The following is an 18,567-nucleotide window of genomic DNA, read 5'->3' on the forward strand; positions in this document are numbered from 1 at the left end:
GCCTGTTCCCTTATCCACACTACTACTACTCCAGCCTGCCCCCTGCTTCCCACTACTACTGCCAGCCTGCCCCCTACTCACCACCACTACTATTCTCAGCCTAACCCTTGCTCACCACCACTACTACTCCCAGCCTGCTCCCTGCTCCCAACCACTGCTACTCCAAGCCTATCCACCTGTACTGCACTACTATTATGCCCAGCCTGCCTCCAGTGGCAGCAGAGTGTATGGAAACTGTGCTTCAGGTCTCACTGTACAGTACCCACTCTAATCACCACCCCTGCCTCCAGAACATAGCTGCAATCTGCTGTAACCCCTGGCATCCAGAACATGGCCCTCTGACCTCCTAGATATACAGTATCCCCACTACACACACCCAGCCTGAGGGAAATACTTTTATTCCTGCGAGGACTAATAGTAAATGTTTTGGGTTTTTCCTGTCAATGTGTTTTTTTTAACCCTGATTTTCTATTTTGGCCAATGTGCTTTTTCTGTGGGAGCCAATGTGTTTATTCCTGTGGGGGCAAAGGTTTTATTATCCCCTGTCAGGGGACAGTATGATTGTTTTTTCCTGTTGGGGTCAGTTTGTAATTTGTGTGTTTATATATTTTCCTGTGGGGACAATTTTTTTTATTGTTTTTATTTGGAGCCAATGCATTTTTTTCTGTGGGGGCCAATGTGTTTATTTTTTTCTTGTGCAATGGTTTTGTCTGTGCATATGTCTGAGTTGCACCACCCATGCTTCCTGATGGTGTTCATACAGAGTTGCAGTACAGATTCAGGGGTGTAGTAGGGTATGCCGGCGTCCGGGCTTCTGGCGACCAGCATACCAGTGCCGGAATCCCGGCCTCCGGCATACCGACAGCGTGGCGAGTGCTGCGCTCGCCACGCTCCGAGCATGGTATTTATTCTCCCTCCAGGGGGGTCATGGACCGCCAAGAGGGAGAAAAATTGCCGGTATGCCAGCTGTCGGGATTCCGGCGCCAGTATACTGTGCGCCGGGATCCCGACAGCCGGCAAACTGAAGACCACCCCAGATTCAGATGCACCATCACCAACAAGAAATGTGTTTGGCTTTCCTAGGCTGTTCAGACACAGATGTAAAATAGTATGGGTGTGTTATTGAGTGACATGGGTAAGTTGCTTACAGGGTTGCGTACAGATATTCTGCATCACTCACATTGGAGGCCATACTAAGACGGATGATCTGCACCTAGCATAGGGCTGGTGAAAGTTTCAATGGTGCGACCGATGGTAGCATCTAAAGATGCACAAAGCATGATTGCAGCTTTGGTAGAAACTGAAAGAGGGTGTCTCAGTCCTTGCACATTCGGATACACAGATGTACACCAGGGAAGGGCATTGTAGTGGGATTAGCATGAACTTGCAAACACAAAAAGACAGCAAAAGACACAAAGAAGGCCACAACTGCATGCAACTCAGAATCAGGTCCTATGAGTAGGGATTCTGCCCCTCTTGACAGACCCCACCCATTCAGCAGACCCCATCCCCATTAGGGCTGCTTCCATAAATTTCCAAGGCTGGTTTTCTACCACAATCCACCACTGGCTGCTGTGATCTGTGCTGATGGGTGATGGGTGCTGTTCTGGAAGAAGGGTGCTGGGTCAGAGATGAAACCAGTAGAGATGAGCGGGTTCGGTTTCTCTGAATCCGAACCCGCCAGAACTTCATGGTTTTTTTCACGGGTCCGAGCAGACTCGGATCTTCCCGCCTTGCTCGGTTAACCCGAGCGCGCCCGAACGTCATCATGACGCTGTCGGATTCTCGCGAGGCTCGGATTCTATCGCGAGACTCGGATTCTATATAAGGAGCCGCGCGTCGCCGCCATTTTCACACGTGCATTGAGATTGATAGGGAGAGGACGTGGCTGGCGTCCTCTCCATTTAGATTATAAGAGACTGAGAGAGATTTACTGGAGCTGACTAGGAGGAGTACTGTTACTGTAGAAGTGTAGAGACTGAGTGGAGAGAGTTTACTAGTGAGGACAGTGCAGTTTACTTTATAATCCGTTCTCTGCCTGAAAAAAGCGATACACAGCACACAGTGACTCAGTCACATACCATATCTGTGTGCACTGCTCAGGCTCAGGCCAGTGTGCTGCATCATCTATTATCTATATATAATATTATATATATCTGTCTGACTGCTCAGCTCACACAGCTTATAATTGTGGGGGAGACTGGGGAGCACTACTGCAGTGCCAGTTATAGGTTATAGCAGGAGCCAGGAGTACATAATATATTATATAGTGAGTGACCACCAGACACACAGTGCAGTTTATTTAATATATCCGTTCTCTGCCTGAAAAAAGCGATACACACAGTGACTCAGTCAGTCACATACCATATCTGTGTGCACTGCTCAGGCTCAGGCCAGTGTGCTGCATCATCTATTATCTATATATAATATTATATATATCTGTCTGACTGCTCAGCTCACACAGCTTATAATTGTGGGGGAGACTGGGGAGCACTACTGCAGTGCCAGTTATAGGTTATAGCAGGAGCCAGGAGTACATAATATATTATATAGTGAGTGACCACCAGACACACAGTGCAGTTTATTTAATATATCCGTTCTCTGCCTGAAAAAAGCGATACACACAGTGACTCAGTCAGTCACATACCATATCTGTGTGCACTGCTCAGGCTCAGGCCAGTGTGCTGCATCATCTATATATATTATATATCTGTCTGACTGCTCAGCTCACACAGCTTATAATTGTGGGGGAGACTGGGGAGCACTACTGCAGTGCCAGTTATAGGTTATAGCAGGAGCCAGGAGTACATATTATATTAAAATTAAACAGTGCACACTTTTGCTGCAGGAGTGCCACTGCCAGTGTGACTGACCAGTGACCTGACCACACTGACCACCAGTATAGTTAGTAGTATACTTATATTGTGATTGCCTGAAAAAGTTAAACACTCATCGTGTGACTTCACTTGTGTGTTTTTTTTTTTTTTATTCTATAAAAATAAAACTCATTCTGCTGACAGACAGTGTCCAGCAGGTCCGTCATTATATAATATATAATATATACCTGTCCGGCTGCAGTAGTGATATATATATATTTTTTATATCATTTATCATCCAGTCGCAGCAGACACAGTACGGTAGTTCACGGCTGTGGCTACCTCTGTGTCTCTGCACTCGGCAGGCAGTCCGTCCATAATTGTAATACCACCTAACCGTGGATTTTTTTCATTCTTCTTTATACATACATAGTTACATAGACATCTTCTCTTTATCAACCAGTCTATATTAGCTGCAGACACAGTACAGTACGGTAGTTCACGGCTGTGGCTACCTCTGTGTCTGCACTCGGCAGGCAGTCCGTCCATAATTGTATACCACCTAACCGTGGTTTTTTTTCATTCTTCTGTATACATACATAGTTACATAGACATCTTCTCTTTATCAACCAGTCTATATTAGCTGCAGACACAGTACAGTACGGTAGTTCACGGCTGTGGCTACCTCTGTGTCTGCACTCGGCAGGCAGTCCGTCCATAATTGTATACCACCTAACCGTGGATTTTTTTCAGTCTTCTTTATACATACATAGTTACATAGACATCTTCTCTTTATCAACCAGTCTATATTAGCTGCAGACACAGTACAGTATGGTAGTTCACGGCTGTGGCTACCTCTGTGTCTGCAGTCGGCAGGCAGTCCATAATTGTATACTAGTATCCATCTCCATTGTTTACCTGAGGTGCCTTTTAGTTGTGCCTATTAAAATATGGAGAACAAAAATGTTGAGGTTCCAAAATTAGGGAAAGATCAAGATCCACTTCCACCTCGTGCTGAAGCTGCTGCCACTAGTCATGGCCGAGATGATGAAATGCCAGCAACGTCGTCTGCCAAGGCCGATGCCCAATGTCATAGTACAGAGCATGTCAAATCCAAAACACCAAATATCAGAAAAAAAAGGACTCCAAAACCTAAAATAAAATTGTCGGAGGAGAAGCGTAAACTTGCCAATATGCCATTTACCACACGGAGTGGCAAGGAACGGCTGAGGCCCTGGCCTATGTTCATGGCTAGTGGTTCAGCTTCACATGAGGATGGAAGCACTCAGCCTCTCGCTAGAAAAATGAAAAGACTCAAGCTGGCAAAAGCAGCACAGCAAAGAACTGTGCATTCTTCGAAATCCCAAATCCACAAGGAGAGTCCAATTGTGTCGGTTGCGATGCCTGACCTTCCCAACACTGGACGTGAAGAGCATGCGCCTTCCACCATTTGCACGCCCCCTGCAAGTGCTGGAAGGAGCACCCGCAGTCCAGTTCCTGATAGTCAGATTGAAGATGTCAGTGTTGAAGTACACCAGGATGAGGAGGATATGGGTGTTGCTGGCGCTGGGGAGGAAATTGACCAGGAGGATTCTGATGGTGAGGTGGTTTGTTTAAGTCAGGCACCCGGGGAGACACCTGTTGTCCGTGGGAGGAATATGGCCGTTGACATGCCAGGTGAAAATACCAAAAAAATCAGCTCTTCGGTGTGGAGGTATTTCACCAGAAATGCGGACAACAGGTGTCAAGCCGTGTGTTCCCTTTGTCAAGCTGTAATAAGTAGGGGTAAGGACGTTAACCACCTCGGAACATCCTCCCTTATACGTCACCTGCAGCGCATTCATAATAAGTCAGTGACAAGTTCAAAAACTTTGGGTGACAGCGGAAGCAGTCCACTGACCAGTAAATCCCTTCCTCTTGTAACCAAGCTCACGCAAACCACCCCACCAACTCCCTCAGTGTCAATTTCCTCCTTCCCCAGGAATGCCAATAGTCCTGCAGGCCATGTCACTGGCAATTCTGACGAGTCCTCTCCTGCCTGGGATTCCTCCGATGCATCCTTGCGTGTAACGCCTACTGCTGCTGGCGCTGCTGTTGTTGCCGCTGGGAGTCGATGGTCATCCCAGAGGGGAAGTCGTAAGCCCACTTGTACTACTTCCAGTAAGCAATTGACTGTTCAACAGTCCTTTGCGAGGAAGATGAAATATCACAGCAGTCATCCTACTGCAAAGCGGATAACTGAGGCCTTGACAACTATGTTGGTGTTAGACGTGCGTCCGGTATCCGCCGTTAGTTCACAGGGAACTAGACAATTTATTGAGGCAGTGTGCCCCCGTTACCAAATACCATCTAGGTTCCACTTCTCTAGGCAGGCGATACCGAGAATGTACACGGACGTCAGAAAAAGACTCACCAGTGTCCTAAAAAATGCAGTTGTACCCAATGTCCACTTAACCACGGACATGTGGACAAGTGGAGCAGGGCAGGGTCAGGACTATATGACTGTGACAGCCCACTGGGTAGATGTATGGACTCCCGCCGCAAGAACAGCAGCGGCGGCACCAGTAGCAGCATCTCGCAAACGCCAACTCTTTCCTAGGCAGGCTACGCTTTGTATCACCGCTTTCCAGAATACGCACACAGCTGAAAACCTCTTACGGCAACTGAGGAAGATCATCGCGGAATGGCTTACCCCAATTGGACTCTCCTGTGGATTTGTGGCATCGGACAACGCCAGCAATATTGTGTGTGCATTAAATATGGGCAAATTCCAGCACGTCCCATGTTTTGCACATACCTTGAATTTGGTGGTGCAGAATTTTTTAAAAAACGACAGGGGCGTGCAAGAGATGCTGTCGGTGGCCAGAAGAATTGCGGGACACTTTCGGCGTACAGGCACCACGTACAGAAGACTGGAGCACCACCAAAAACTACTGAACCTGCCCTGCCATCATCTGAAGCAAGAAGTGGTAACGAGGTGGAATTCAACCCTCTATATGCTTCAGAGGTTGGAGGAGCAGCAAAAGGCCATTCAAGCCTATACAATTGAGCACGATATAGTAGGTGGAATGCACCTGTCTCAAGCGCAGTGGAGAATGATTTCAACGTTGTGCAAGGTTCTGATGCCCTTTGAACTTGCCACACGTGAAGTCAGTTCAGACACTGCCAGCCTGAGTCAGGTCATTCCCCTCATCAGGCTTTTGCAGAAGAAGCTGGAGACATTGAAGGAGGAGCTAACACGGAGCGATTCCGCTAGGCATGTGGGACTTGTGGATGGAGCCCTTAATTCGCTTAACAAGGATTCACGGGTGGTCAATCTGTTGAAATCAGAGCACTACATTTTGGCCACCGTGCTCGATCCTAGATTTAAAGCCTACCTTGGATCTCTCTTTCCGGCAGACACAAGTCTGCTGGGGTTGAAAGACCTGCTGGTGACAAAATTGTCAAGTCAAGCGGAACGCGACCTGTCAACATCTCCTCCTTCACATTCTCCCGCAACTGGGGGTGCGAGGAAAAGGCTCAGAATTCCGAGCCCACCCGCTGGCGGTGATGCAGGGCAGTCTGGAGCGACTGCTGATGCTGACATCTGGTCCGGACTGAAGGACCTGACAACGATTACGGACATGTCGTCTACTGTCACTGCATATGATTCTCTCAACATTGATAGAATGGTGGAGGATTATATGAGTGACCGCATCCAAGTAGGCACGTCACACAGTCCGTACTTATACTGGCAGGAAAAAGAGGCAATTTGGAGGCCCTTGCACAAACTGGCTTTATTCTACCTAAGTTGCCCTCCCACAAGTGTGTACTCCGAAAGAGTGTTTAGTGCCGCCGCTCACCTTGTCAGCAATCGGCGTACGAGGTTACATCCAGAAAATGTGGAGAAGATGATGTTCATTAAAATGAATTATAATCAATTCCTCCGTGGAGACATTGACCAGCAGCAATTGCCTCCACAAAGTACACAGGGAGCTGAGATGGTGGATTCCAGTGGGGACGAATTGATAATCTGTGAGGAGGGGGATGTACACGGTGATATATCGGAGGATGATGATGAGGTGGACATCTTGCCTCTGTAGAGCCAGTTTGTGCAAGGAGAGATTAATTGCTTCTTTTTTGGGGGGGGTCCAAACCAACCCGTCATATCAGTCACAGTCGTGTGGCAGACCCTGTCACTGAAATGATGGGTTGGTTAAAGTGTGCATGTCCTGTTTTGTTTATACAACATAAGGGTGGGTGGGAGGGCCCAAGGACAATTCCATCTTGCACCTCTTTTTTCTTTTCTTTTTCTTTGCATCATGTGCTGATTGGGGAGGGTTTTTTGGAAGGGACATCCTGCGTGACACTGCAGTGCCACTCCTAGATGGGCCCGGTGTTTGTGTCGGCCACTAGGGTCGCTAATCTTACTCACACAGTCAGCTACCTCATTGCGCCTCTTTTTTTCTTTGCGTCATGTGCTGTTTGGGGAGGGTTTTTTGGAAGGGACATCCTGCGTGACACTGCAGTGCCACTCCTAGATGGGCCCGGTGTTTGTGTCGGCCACTAGGGTCGCTAATCTTACTCACACAGCTACCTCATTGCGCCTCTTTTTTTCTTTGCGTCATGTGCTGTTTGGGGAGGGTTTTTTGGAAGGGACATCCTGCGTGACACTGCAGTGCCACTCCTAGATGGGCCCGGTGTTTGTGTCGGCCACTAGGGTCGCTAATCTTACTCACACAGCTACCTCATTGCGCCTCTTTTTTTCTTTGCGTCATGTGCTGTTTGGGGAGGGTTTTTTGGAAGGGCCATCCTGCGTGACACTGCAGTGCCACTCCTAGATGGGCCCGGTGTTTGTGTCGGCCACTAGGGTCGCTAATCTTACTCACACAGCTACCTCATTGCGCCTCTTTTTTTTTTTGCGTCATGTGCTGTTTGGGGAGGGTTTTTTGGAAGGGACATCCTGCGTGACACTGCAGTGCCACTCCTAGATGGGCCCGGTGTTTGTGTCGGCCACTAGGGTCGCTTATCTTACTCACACAGCGACCTCGGTGCAAATTTTAGGACTAAAAATAATATTGTGAGGTGTGAGGTATTCAGAATAGACTGAAAATGAGTGTAAATTATGGTTTTTGAGGTTAATAATACTTTGGGATCAAAATGACCCCCAAATTCTATGATTTAAGCTGTTTTTTAGTGTTTTTTTAAAAAAACACCCGAATCCAAAACACACCCGAATCCAACAAAAAAAATTCGGTGAGGTTTTGCCAAAACGCGTTCGAACCCAAAACACGGCCGCGGAACCGAACCCAAAACCAAAACACAAAACCCGAAAAATTTCAGGCGCTCATCTCTAGAAACCAGCAGCGAGCCTAGGGGACACCAGCCAAAATCTTGTGTAGCTCTGATTGTAAGTATATTCCTTATGTTTGTATGATTAGCAGATTTTCTTACCAGCAGTGATAAAAAGTCCTCCTCCTGCTTTATAAAGTCTGTAGTTTGTGAAAGGCGCTGCACATATGATGAAGAAGCCTCCTGCTATAACAGTGACTAAGCCAAGAAGCATAAATATATTCCAAAATCCACGGTATACTAAAATAGAGGAAATACATGTTACTGGGATATTTATTAAAAATGCAGCAGAAATATCTGTCTCTACTCAGTATTACAAGCATCAGCACAAATGCCAAAATTAGTACAGTATGAAAATAATAAGGTTTTACTTACCGATAAATCTATTTCTCGTAGTCCGTAGTGGATGCTGGGGACTCCGTCAGGACCATGGGGATTAGCGGCTCCGCAGGAGACAGGGCACAAAAATAAAGCTTTAGGATCAGGTGGTGTGCACTGGCTCCTCCCCCTATGACCCTCCTCCAAGCCTCAGTTAGGATACTGTGCCCGGACGAGCGTACACAATAAGGAAGGATTTTGAATCCCGGGTAAGACTCATACCAGCCACACCAATCACACCGTACAACTTGTGATCTGAACCCAGTTAACAGTATGACAACGTAGGAGCCTCTGAACAGACGGCTCACAACAATAACAACCCGATTTTTTTGTAACAATAACTATGTACAAGTATTGCAGACAATCCGCACTTGGGATGGGCGCCCAGCATCCACTACGGACTACGAGAAATAGATTTATCGGTAAGTAAAATCTTATTTTCTCTAACGTCCTAGTGGATGCTGGGGACTCCGTCAGGACCATGGGGATTATACCAAAGCTCCCAAACGGGCGGGAGAGTGCGGATGACTCTGCAGCACCGAATGAGAGAACTCCAGGTCCTCTTTAGCCAGGGTATCAAATTTGTAGAATTTTACAAACGTGTTCTCCCCCCGACCACGTAGTTGCTCGGCAGAGTTGTAATGCCGAGACCCCTCGGGCAGCCGCCCAGGATGAGCCCACCTTCCTTGTGGAATGGGCATTTACATATTTTGGCTGTGGCAGGCCTGCCACATAATGTGCAAGCTGAATTGTACTACACATCCAACTAGCAATCGTCTGCTTAGAAGCAAGAGCACCCAGTTTGTTGGGTGCATACAGGATAACAGCAAGTCAGTTTTCCTGACTCCAGCCGTCCTGGAAACCGATATTTTCAGGGCCCTGACAACATCTAGCAACTTGGAGTCCTCCAAGTCCCTAGTAGCCGCAGGTACCACAATAAGCTGGTTCAGGTGAAACGCTGACACCACCTTAGGGAGAAACTGGGGACGAGTCCGCAGCTCTGCCCTGTCCGAATGGACAATCAGATATGGGCTTTTGTGAGACAAAGCCGCCAATTCTGACACTCGCCTGGCCGAGGCCAGGGCCAACATCATGGTCACTTTCCATGTGAGATATTTCAAATCCACAGATTTGAGCGGTTTAAACCAATGTGATTTGAGGAATCCCAGCACTACGTTGAGATCCCACAGTGCCACTGGAGGCACAAAAGGGGGTTGTATATGCAGTACTCCCTTGACAAACTTCTGGACTTCAGGAACTGAAGCCAATTCTTTCTGGAAGAAAATCGACAGGGCCGAAATTTGAACCTTAATGGACCCCAATCTGAGGCCCATAGACACTCCTGTTTTCAGGAAATGCAGGAATCGACCGAGTTGAAATTTCTTCATGGAGCCTTCCTGGCCTCACACCACGCAACATATTTTCGCCACATGTGGTGATAATGTTGTGCGGTCACGTCCTTCCTGGCTTTGACCATGGTAGGAAAGACCTCTTCCGGAATGCCTTTTTCCCTTAGGATCCGGCGTTCAACCGCCATGCCGTCAAACGCAGCCGCTGTAAGTCTTGGAACAGACATGGTACGTGCTGAAGCAAGTCCCTTCTTAGCGGCAGAGGTCATGAGTCCTCTGTGAGTATCTCTTGAAGTTCCGGGTACCAAGTCCTTCTTGGCCAATCCGGAGCCACGAGTACAGTTCTTACTCCTCTACGTCTTATAATTCTCAATACCTTGGGTATGAGAAGCTGAGGAGGAAACACATACACCGACTGGTACGCCCACGGTGTTACCAGAACGTCCACAGCTATTGCCTGAAAGTCTCTTGACCTGGCGCAATACCTGTCCAGTTTTTTGTTCAGGCTGGACGCCATCATGTACACCTTTGGTCTTTCCCAACGGTTCACAATCATGTGGAAAACTTCCCGATGAAGTCCCCACTCTCCCGGGTGGAGGTCGTGCCTGCTGAGGAAGTCTGCTTCCCAGTTGTCCACTCCCGGAATGAACACTGCTGACAGTGCTATCACATGATTTTCCGCCCAGCGAAAAATCCTTGCAGTTTTTGCCATTGCCCTCCTGCTTCTTGTGCCGCCCTGTCTGTTTATGTGGGCGACTGCCGTGATGTTGTCCCACTGGATCAATACCGGCTGACCTTGAAGCAGAGGTCTTGCTAAGCTTAGAGCATCATAAATTGCCCGTAGCTCCAGTATATTTATGTGGAGAAAAGTCTCCAGACTTGATCACACTCCCTGGAAATTTTTTCCCTGTGTGACTGCTCCCCAGCCTCTCAGGCTGGCCTCCGTGGTCACCAGCATCCAATCCTGAATGCCGAATCTGCGGCCCTCTAGAAGATGAGCACTCTGTAACCACCACAGGAGAGACACCCTTGTCCTTGGAGATAGGGTTATCCGCCGATGCATCTGAAGATGCGATCCGGACCATTTGTCCAGCAGATACCACTGAAAAGTTCTTGCGTGGAATCTGCCGAATGGAATCGCTTCGTAATAAGCCACCATTTTTCCCAGGACTCTTGTGCAATGATGCACTGACACTTTTCCTGGTTTTAGGAGGTTCCTGACTAGCTCGGATAACTCCCTGGCTTTCTCCTCCGGGAGAAACACCTTTTTCTGGACTGTGTCCAGAATCATCCCTAGGAACAGCAGACGTGTCGTCGGAAACAACTGCGGTTTTGGAATATTTAGAATCCACCCGTGCTGTCGTAGAACTACTTGAGATAGTGCTACTCCGACCTCCAACTGTTCTCTGGACCTTGCTCTTATCAGGAGGTCGTCCATTTTCTTCGAAGAAGAATCATCATTTCGGGCATTACCTTGGTAAAGACCCGGAGTGCCGTGGACAATCCAAACGGCAGCGTCTGAAACTGATAGTGACAGTTCTGTACCACGAACCTGAGATACCCTTGGTGAGAAGGGCAAATTGGGACATGGAGGTAAGCATCCCTGATGTCCCGGGACACCATATAGTCCCCTTCTTCCTGGTTCGCTATCACTGCTCTGAGTGACTCCATCTTGATTTGAACCTTTGTAAGTGTTCAAATATTTCAGATTTAGAATAGGTCTCACCGAGCCTTCTGGTTTCAGTACCACAATATAGTGTGGAATAATACCCCTTTCCTTGTTGTAGGAGGGGTACTTTGATTATCACCTGCTGGGAATACAGCTTGTGAATTGTTTCCAATACTGGCTCCCTGTCGGAGGGAGACGTTGGTAAAGCAGACTTCAGGAACCTGCGAGGGGAAACGTCTCGACTTTCCAATCTGTACCCCTGGGATACTACTTGTAGGATCCAGGGGTCCTGTACGGCTCCAGCGTCATGCTGAGAACTTGGCAGAAGCGGTGTAAGGCTTCTGTTCATGGGAATGGGCTGCCTGCTGCAGTCTTCTTCCCTTTCCTCTATCCCTGGGCAGATATGCTTATGGGGACGAAAGGACTGAGGCTGAAAAGACGGTGTCTTTTTCTGCATAGATGTGACTTAGGGTAAAAACGGTGGATTTCCCAGCAGTTGCTGTGGCCACCAGGTCCGATGGACCGACCCCAAATAACTCCTCCCCTTTATACGGCAATACATCTTTGTGCCGTTTGGAATCTGCATCACCTGACCACTGTCGTGTCCATAAACATCTTTTGGCAGATATGGACATCGCACTTACTCTTGATGCCAGAGTGCAAATATCCCTCTGTGCATCTCGCATATATAGAAATGCATTCATTAAATGCTCTATAGTAAATAAAATACTGTCCCTGTCAAGGGTATCAATATTTTCAGTCAGGGAATCCGACCAAGCCACCCCCGCGCTGCACATCCAGGCTGAGGCGATCGCTGGTCGCAGTATAACACCAGTATGTGTGTATATACTTTTTAGGATATTTTCCAGCCTCCTATCAGCTGGCTCCTTGAGGGCGGCCGTATCTGGAGACGGTACCGCCACTTGTTTTGATAAGCGTGTGAGCGCCTTATCCACCCTAAGGGGTGTTTCCCAACGCGCCCTAACTTCTGGCGGGAAAGGGTATACCGCCAATAATTTTCTATCGGGGGAACCCCGCGCCTCATCACACACTTCATTTAATTTATCTGATTCAGGAAAAACTATAGGTAGTTTTTCCACACCCCACATAATACCCTTTTTTGTGGTACTTGTAGTATCAGAAATATGTAACACCTCCTTCATTGCCCTTAACAAGTAACGTGTGGCCCTAAAGGAAAATACGTTTGTTTCTTCACCGTCGACACTGGAGTCAGTGTCCGTGTCTGTGTCGACCGACTGAGGTAAAATGGGCATTATAACGTCCCTGACTGTGTTTTAGACGCCTGGACAGATACTAATATGTTTGCCGGCCGTCTCATGTCGTCAATCGACTTGCAGCGTGTTGACATTATCACGTAATTCCTTAAATAAGCCATCTATTCCGGTGTCGACTCCCTAGAGAGTGACATCACCATTACAGGCAATTTGCTCCGCCTCCCAACATCGTCCTCATACATGTCGACACACACGTACCGACACACAGCACACACACAGGGAATGCTCTGATAGAGGACAGGACCCACTAGCCCTTTGGGGAGACAGAGGGAGAGTTTGCCAGCACACACCAAAAACGCTATAATTATACAGGGACAACCTTTATATAAGTGCTTTTCCCTTATAGCATTTTAATATATGTAGTCATATCGCCAAATCAGTGCCCCCCCTCTCTGTTTTAACCCTGTTTCTGTAGTGCAGTGCAGGGGAGAGCCTGGGAGCCTTCCCACCAGCATTTCTGTGAGGGAAAATGGCGCTGTGTGCTGAGGAGAATAGGCCCCGCCCCCTTTTCGGTGGGCTTCTTCTCCCGTTTTTCTGAGATCTGGCAGGGGTTAAATACATCCATATAGCCCCCAGGGGCTATATGTGATGTATTTTTAGCCATAAAAAAGGTATTATACATTGCTGCCCAGGGCGCCCCCCCAGCGCCCTGCACCCTCCGTGACCGCTGTGTGAAGTGTGCTGACAACAATGGCGCACAGCTGCAGTGCTGTGCGCTACCTCAGGAAGACTGAAAAGTCTTCTGCCGCCTGCTTCTGGACCTCTTCCATCTTCGGCATCTGCAAGGGGGGTCGGTGGCGCGGCTCCGGGACGAACCCCAGGGTGAGACCTGTGTTCCGACTCCCTCTGGAGCTAATGGTGTCCAGTAGCCTAAGAAGCCAATCCATCCTGCACGCAGGTGAGTTCACTTCTCTCCCCTAAGTCCCTCGATGCAGTGAGCCTGTTGCCAGCAGGACTCACTGAAAATAAAAAACCTAAAAACTTTTTCTAAGCAGCTCTTTAGGAGAGCCACCTAGATTGCACCCTGCTCGGACGGGCACAAAAACCTTACTGAGGCTTGGAGGAGGGTCATAGGGGGAGGAGCCAGTGCACACCACCTGATCCTAAAGCTTTATTTTTGTGCCCTGTCTCCTGCGGAGCCGCTAATCCCCATGGTCCTGACGGAGTCCCCAGCATCCACTAGGACATTAGAGAAAATTGAATTAGACCCAAAGGAACTGCATCAAGGGAGTTTGTAGTCAGATCTTTGTTACCTGCTAACACTGATACAGTGGGTGCAAAGCAGACTAGGTTACTTAGAGGACATATTACGTGACATCAAGTGGTAACTTCAGAATCTGGACAGAATCCTGGCAGTCGGGATCCCGGCAGTTGAAATATTGACGCCGTAATCCCGATATTGCTCGGAATACCGGCACCAAAATCCTGACTAGGATAACAATCCGGCGTGGAATACCAAATGCCAGAACCCTGAGCAAGTGTTTGCCAGGCCCCCGGAGACGTAAGCCACGTGGGGTGGGGGTCAAGGGTAGGGAGGGAGGTTAGGTTTAGGATGCGGGGGGACGGTTAGGCTGCAGGGAGGGAGGGTTAGGTTTAGTCTGCGGGGAGGTGGGGTTATGTATAGGCACCCGTGGGGAGGGTTAGGGTTAGGCTGTGGTGTGGGAGACGTAAGCCACGTGGGGTGGGGGTCAAGGGTAGGGAGGGAGGTTAGGTTTAGGATGCGGGGGGAGGGTTAGGCTGCAGGGAGGGAGGGTTAGGTTTAGTCTGCAGGGAGGTGGGGTTATGTATAGGCATCCCGTGGGGAGGGTTAGGGTTAGGCTGTGGTGTGGGAGGGGGGTTAGGTTTAGGCTGCGGGAAGGGAGGGTTAGGGATAGGGTGGCATTGGGAAAGGCGAGTATACCTACCTTGCCCCTGTCAGGATTCTCACCATCGGGATGCCGCAGTCAGTATTCTGACCGTCGGCATCCCGACCGTTGGCATATCACACACAACCCATAATTTCACTGGATTCCTTTATACAGAAATGCAGAGATCTGAGCACTGTTTGGAAAGATACTGTAGTGGAGCTAGGGACCAAATGAAATCCTGCAGAAAAATTATCCCCTCATTTATGATGTTTAAAAATGTTAATCTGTATATCAATCTGTGAACATGTCTAAATATCATTCTGCAATAAGAGTTTAACGTGCACACTGCACAGGCAGCCACTTTATAGGCTGAACAATGCGTATGGAGCACTGCTATTTACCTGCAAATGATATAGCAGAAATGAATAGGAAAGAAATGTGTGAGTGATGCAAAATATATAGCATTACCTTTCTGCTGGTAAAGAAAACAGCAAATGAACCATAGAGTATCTCACTGATGTTACTGGTTCCAAGGGGATTAATAGTCTGCATTCCGATCAGTATTGGTTCTGGCATCAGAATGGAATGTGTGTTGCTACATGATGATATACCTTGTATATTTACAATAATTAGATGCCATTTACAAGCTCTCTATGATACACTGGCACATCACTGGTTCAAATAACTTGTGGCACCTTCATATGGATGACCTTTTCAAAAGCAAGAACATGCGACCGTCACATAAACAAGCCACTGTAGAAAGAGCACCAATGCTATACTTACCAATTGCAGAATGATATGCTGTAGAGTTGCTGTTCTCGCTACTCCTTGGAAACGGGGACAGGTAAGCATGAGTACAGTTCTTAGTTGGGGCTTGATTGGCTATGGAGTGACAGGAATAGATTACAAAATATTTAGAGACTTCAACTAAAACAAGCATGGCCCCTTAAAGGGAGTTTGGTATATTAGGCTGACATTCATCTTGTTGATATTCATAAAACTGACACACTGACATAACTGTAATGTGGACATTTACCATTGATGAAATGTCAACACAGTCAACATGTTGACACTGTGCCTTTAAGAAAAGGTTATCCCTAACATTTATGCTAAACCCTAAACCTAAGTTTAACCCTTACCAAAATGCTAATGTCGAACCAAACTGAAACAAAACTAGTTAACCAGGTGCCAATTTATGAAATGAAATGTATAACAAGCACTCAGAGGGTGAAAAATGATATATTGCGCCCGATCTCCTGCCTAAATTGACAGGAGATCGCGGGGTGATATTCAATTGCCCTCTGTTATCGCCCCTATTGCGCCTATAGCAGTCAAGTTTAGCAGCGTAAAGCAGCTAAACCCAACTAAAGTCATTGATGCAATCGCGAAAAATCATGTTTGGGCACCCAAACGGGTCACTTTTCACACATTTCAGCTCGCGGCTAATTAATACCGCAGGTGCTATCCAATTAGTCTCGATGCCGACACTTACTAGGCATTTTTTTTTCAGGAGCTGCTGAGATCCCAAAACAAAATCCCCAATAAGTGCCTTATTTTGTGCCTGTGATCGCAAAAACATATAAGTCCGGGAACTTATCTGGGTCCTATGTGTTTTTGTGCCCAAAAAACGAGCTTTAATTGAATTGCCCCAAAAAAACTTTGGGCAAATACAGTAAATACGATAAATCCTGTTTTGCTAAAAATTAACATGAACAATGTCATTCCCCCCATATTGTGCTATGAATAAGAAGACTAAAACATTTGTGGGTCATGGTAGTATTCCAGAAACATACAATTATAAAATTACTTTGATAAACACATGTACATTATGAATATTTATAACTAGAAATATAAACTTATGAAGACTTATATATTATGTGACATAATTATAAGCTGTTTAACTACAGTTACAAGCTATGGTATTTGAAATATTAGTAACTTAGCACTTTACATCTGTACTTTTCTGATTTTCTAGAGTTAACTTTATATGACCTGCTTACAAATGCCCAGAAGAAGCAATGTGTCTATGGGAAAAGTGTTAAAAAATTACCTACCACTATTTTTGTTTTTAATTTATGTTACATTATTGAAACTATAAACTCATATAGACCTTTCCTATAATGCTTATCCTAAATGACAAAGAAAACAATAAAAACTACCTTTGAAAACCACAAATTGTATAAGTTTTATATAAAAATTTCTCAGTGGAAAACAAATGTATATTTTAGCAATATATCTTACTGATCCAAAAAGCTGCCATGCTGTTATTATTTGATCCTACGTCTCCATTATACCAACATCTCCAGAAGAAACCTTCATGGTGCAAGAGGACTCGATCAACACCCTTCAGATAACAAAGAGAAAAATTATAAATGTTCTCTGTTTTGCTTGTTTACGTAGATAAATTAAACCTAATTAATAAATTAAAATAAATTAAACCCCAATAATGCATAAGAAAAAAAAAAAAAAGTTGTTTAGCTTCTTTTAATAACAGTAAGTACATTTGCACTTTATATACTGTGGTAGCAAATAGGACAACACATATACATAATGCTATAATAGCAACACTGACCACATACAATACATGCTATGAAGAAAATAGGACAACACATATACACGATAATAAAATAGCAACACTGACCCCATATCCTTGATTTCCTGAGCATTTATCAACTTCCTTGGCAAGAAGCCAATAGTCTGATCCAAACGCCACCAAAAAGATTAAAATCCCAAGAGCACCAAAAAGACCACCAAAGAATATCCCAATACTTAGCTTCATTGTCAGTTCAGGTAATAGAAACTATCTGACAATAACAATCCTACCAAGATACATCCAGCAGAATTTCCTTTCTCCTTTATTGACTAGTATGTACTCTAGCTGTTTGCAGGCTGCTAACTAGATCAGTAAAACACGAGTAGGGGCTTCTATTTTGGGATTTTGATGTGGTATCTCTGCAATGTTGCTGTGACAGGGAGTGTCCAGTCAAAAATAACTGACCTTTTTGTACTGTCAGGGGATGGTAGGATGGTTTCTCTACATCCACTGATAGAGCATGTAACAGTTTATTGTAGCAAATACAAATTGCCATAATTATTCACTGTTGGAAGAGATGAGGCTGGGGATAGAACTTTCTGTACTTTGTACTTTTTGCCATCTATTAGTACTGTTACCAGTTCCAAGACATGTGCATGATTATATGCATTATGTATTCTTATAGATTAAGTACCTTATTCAGAGATGAATACAGATCACTGCATACGCAGCCAGACCTGCATTCACCTCCTCAAAGGGCCGGTGCAAGGGTGTTCGGCACCCCCCTGCAAACTCTAAATTTGCGCCTTCCTTCCCATACTCAATGAAGGGACAGGGCGCGCCGAAGTCGCACACCGCAAAAAATGGGTGGTGCAATGCCACACAATAGTACCAATTGCAAAACTGCTAATGATATAATCGCATGCTGGGGGTCGCCCAGCACAGGGCTGATATGTGGATACCCTTTGCCTCTGCAGCCAGGCAGCGAAGGCAGGCGCAGAGCAGCCCCGAACCTGCCTCTGTTTCCCACGCTCAACCAATAGCGTGCCACTGCTCCCGCAACTCCACGTTGCTGCCCTGTACAACCCTGCAAACGCCTCTGCCTGTCCATCAGGCAGAGGCATTCACATAACTGAGATGCGATCGCATCTCCCCGCCCGCGCAGAGTGGGTCCTGTGTGTGTGCACTGCAGTGGAAAGCGAGGAGATAGGATCACATCTCAATAGCAACTGCTACTGAATACCCCTCTCAGTTGTCTTGTCTCCCCAGCCAGCCCCGATTGTCTCCACTGCATTTCCTCTACAATAAAACAAATGTGGCAGGTGACGGTGATCCAGAGGTGGAAGCTA

At 46.7% G+C, this 18,567-nt stretch overlaps 1 protein-coding gene across 1 annotated transcript in view; it reads right to left on the reverse strand.

The window, feature by feature from the left end:
• TMEM182 (transmembrane protein 182) overlaps positions 1 to 17,598 on the reverse strand; it is a 41,733-nt gene extending 24,135 nt beyond the window's left edge. The window contains exons 1-4 of the mRNA XM_063953424.1: positions 17,327 to 17,598; positions 16,927 to 17,029; positions 15,469 to 15,567; positions 8,250 to 8,387 (exon numbers count right to left, since the gene is read on the reverse strand). Coding sequence (XP_063809494.1) covers positions 8,250 to 8,387; positions 15,469 to 15,567; positions 16,927 to 17,029; positions 17,327 to 17,464 — 478 coding nt within the window. The 5' untranslated portion in view covers positions 17,465 to 17,598. The remainder of the gene's footprint in view (positions 1 to 8,249; positions 8,388 to 15,468; positions 15,568 to 16,926; positions 17,030 to 17,326) is intronic.
• Between the last annotated feature and the right edge of the window lie 969 nt (positions 17,599 to 18,567).

Source organism: Pseudophryne corroboree, chromosome 2 (assembly GCF_028390025.1).
Source record: "Pseudophryne corroboree isolate aPseCor3 chromosome 2, aPseCor3.hap2, whole genome shotgun sequence".
Lineage (NCBI taxonomy): Eukaryota > Metazoa > Chordata > Amphibia > Anura > Myobatrachidae > Pseudophryne > Pseudophryne corroboree.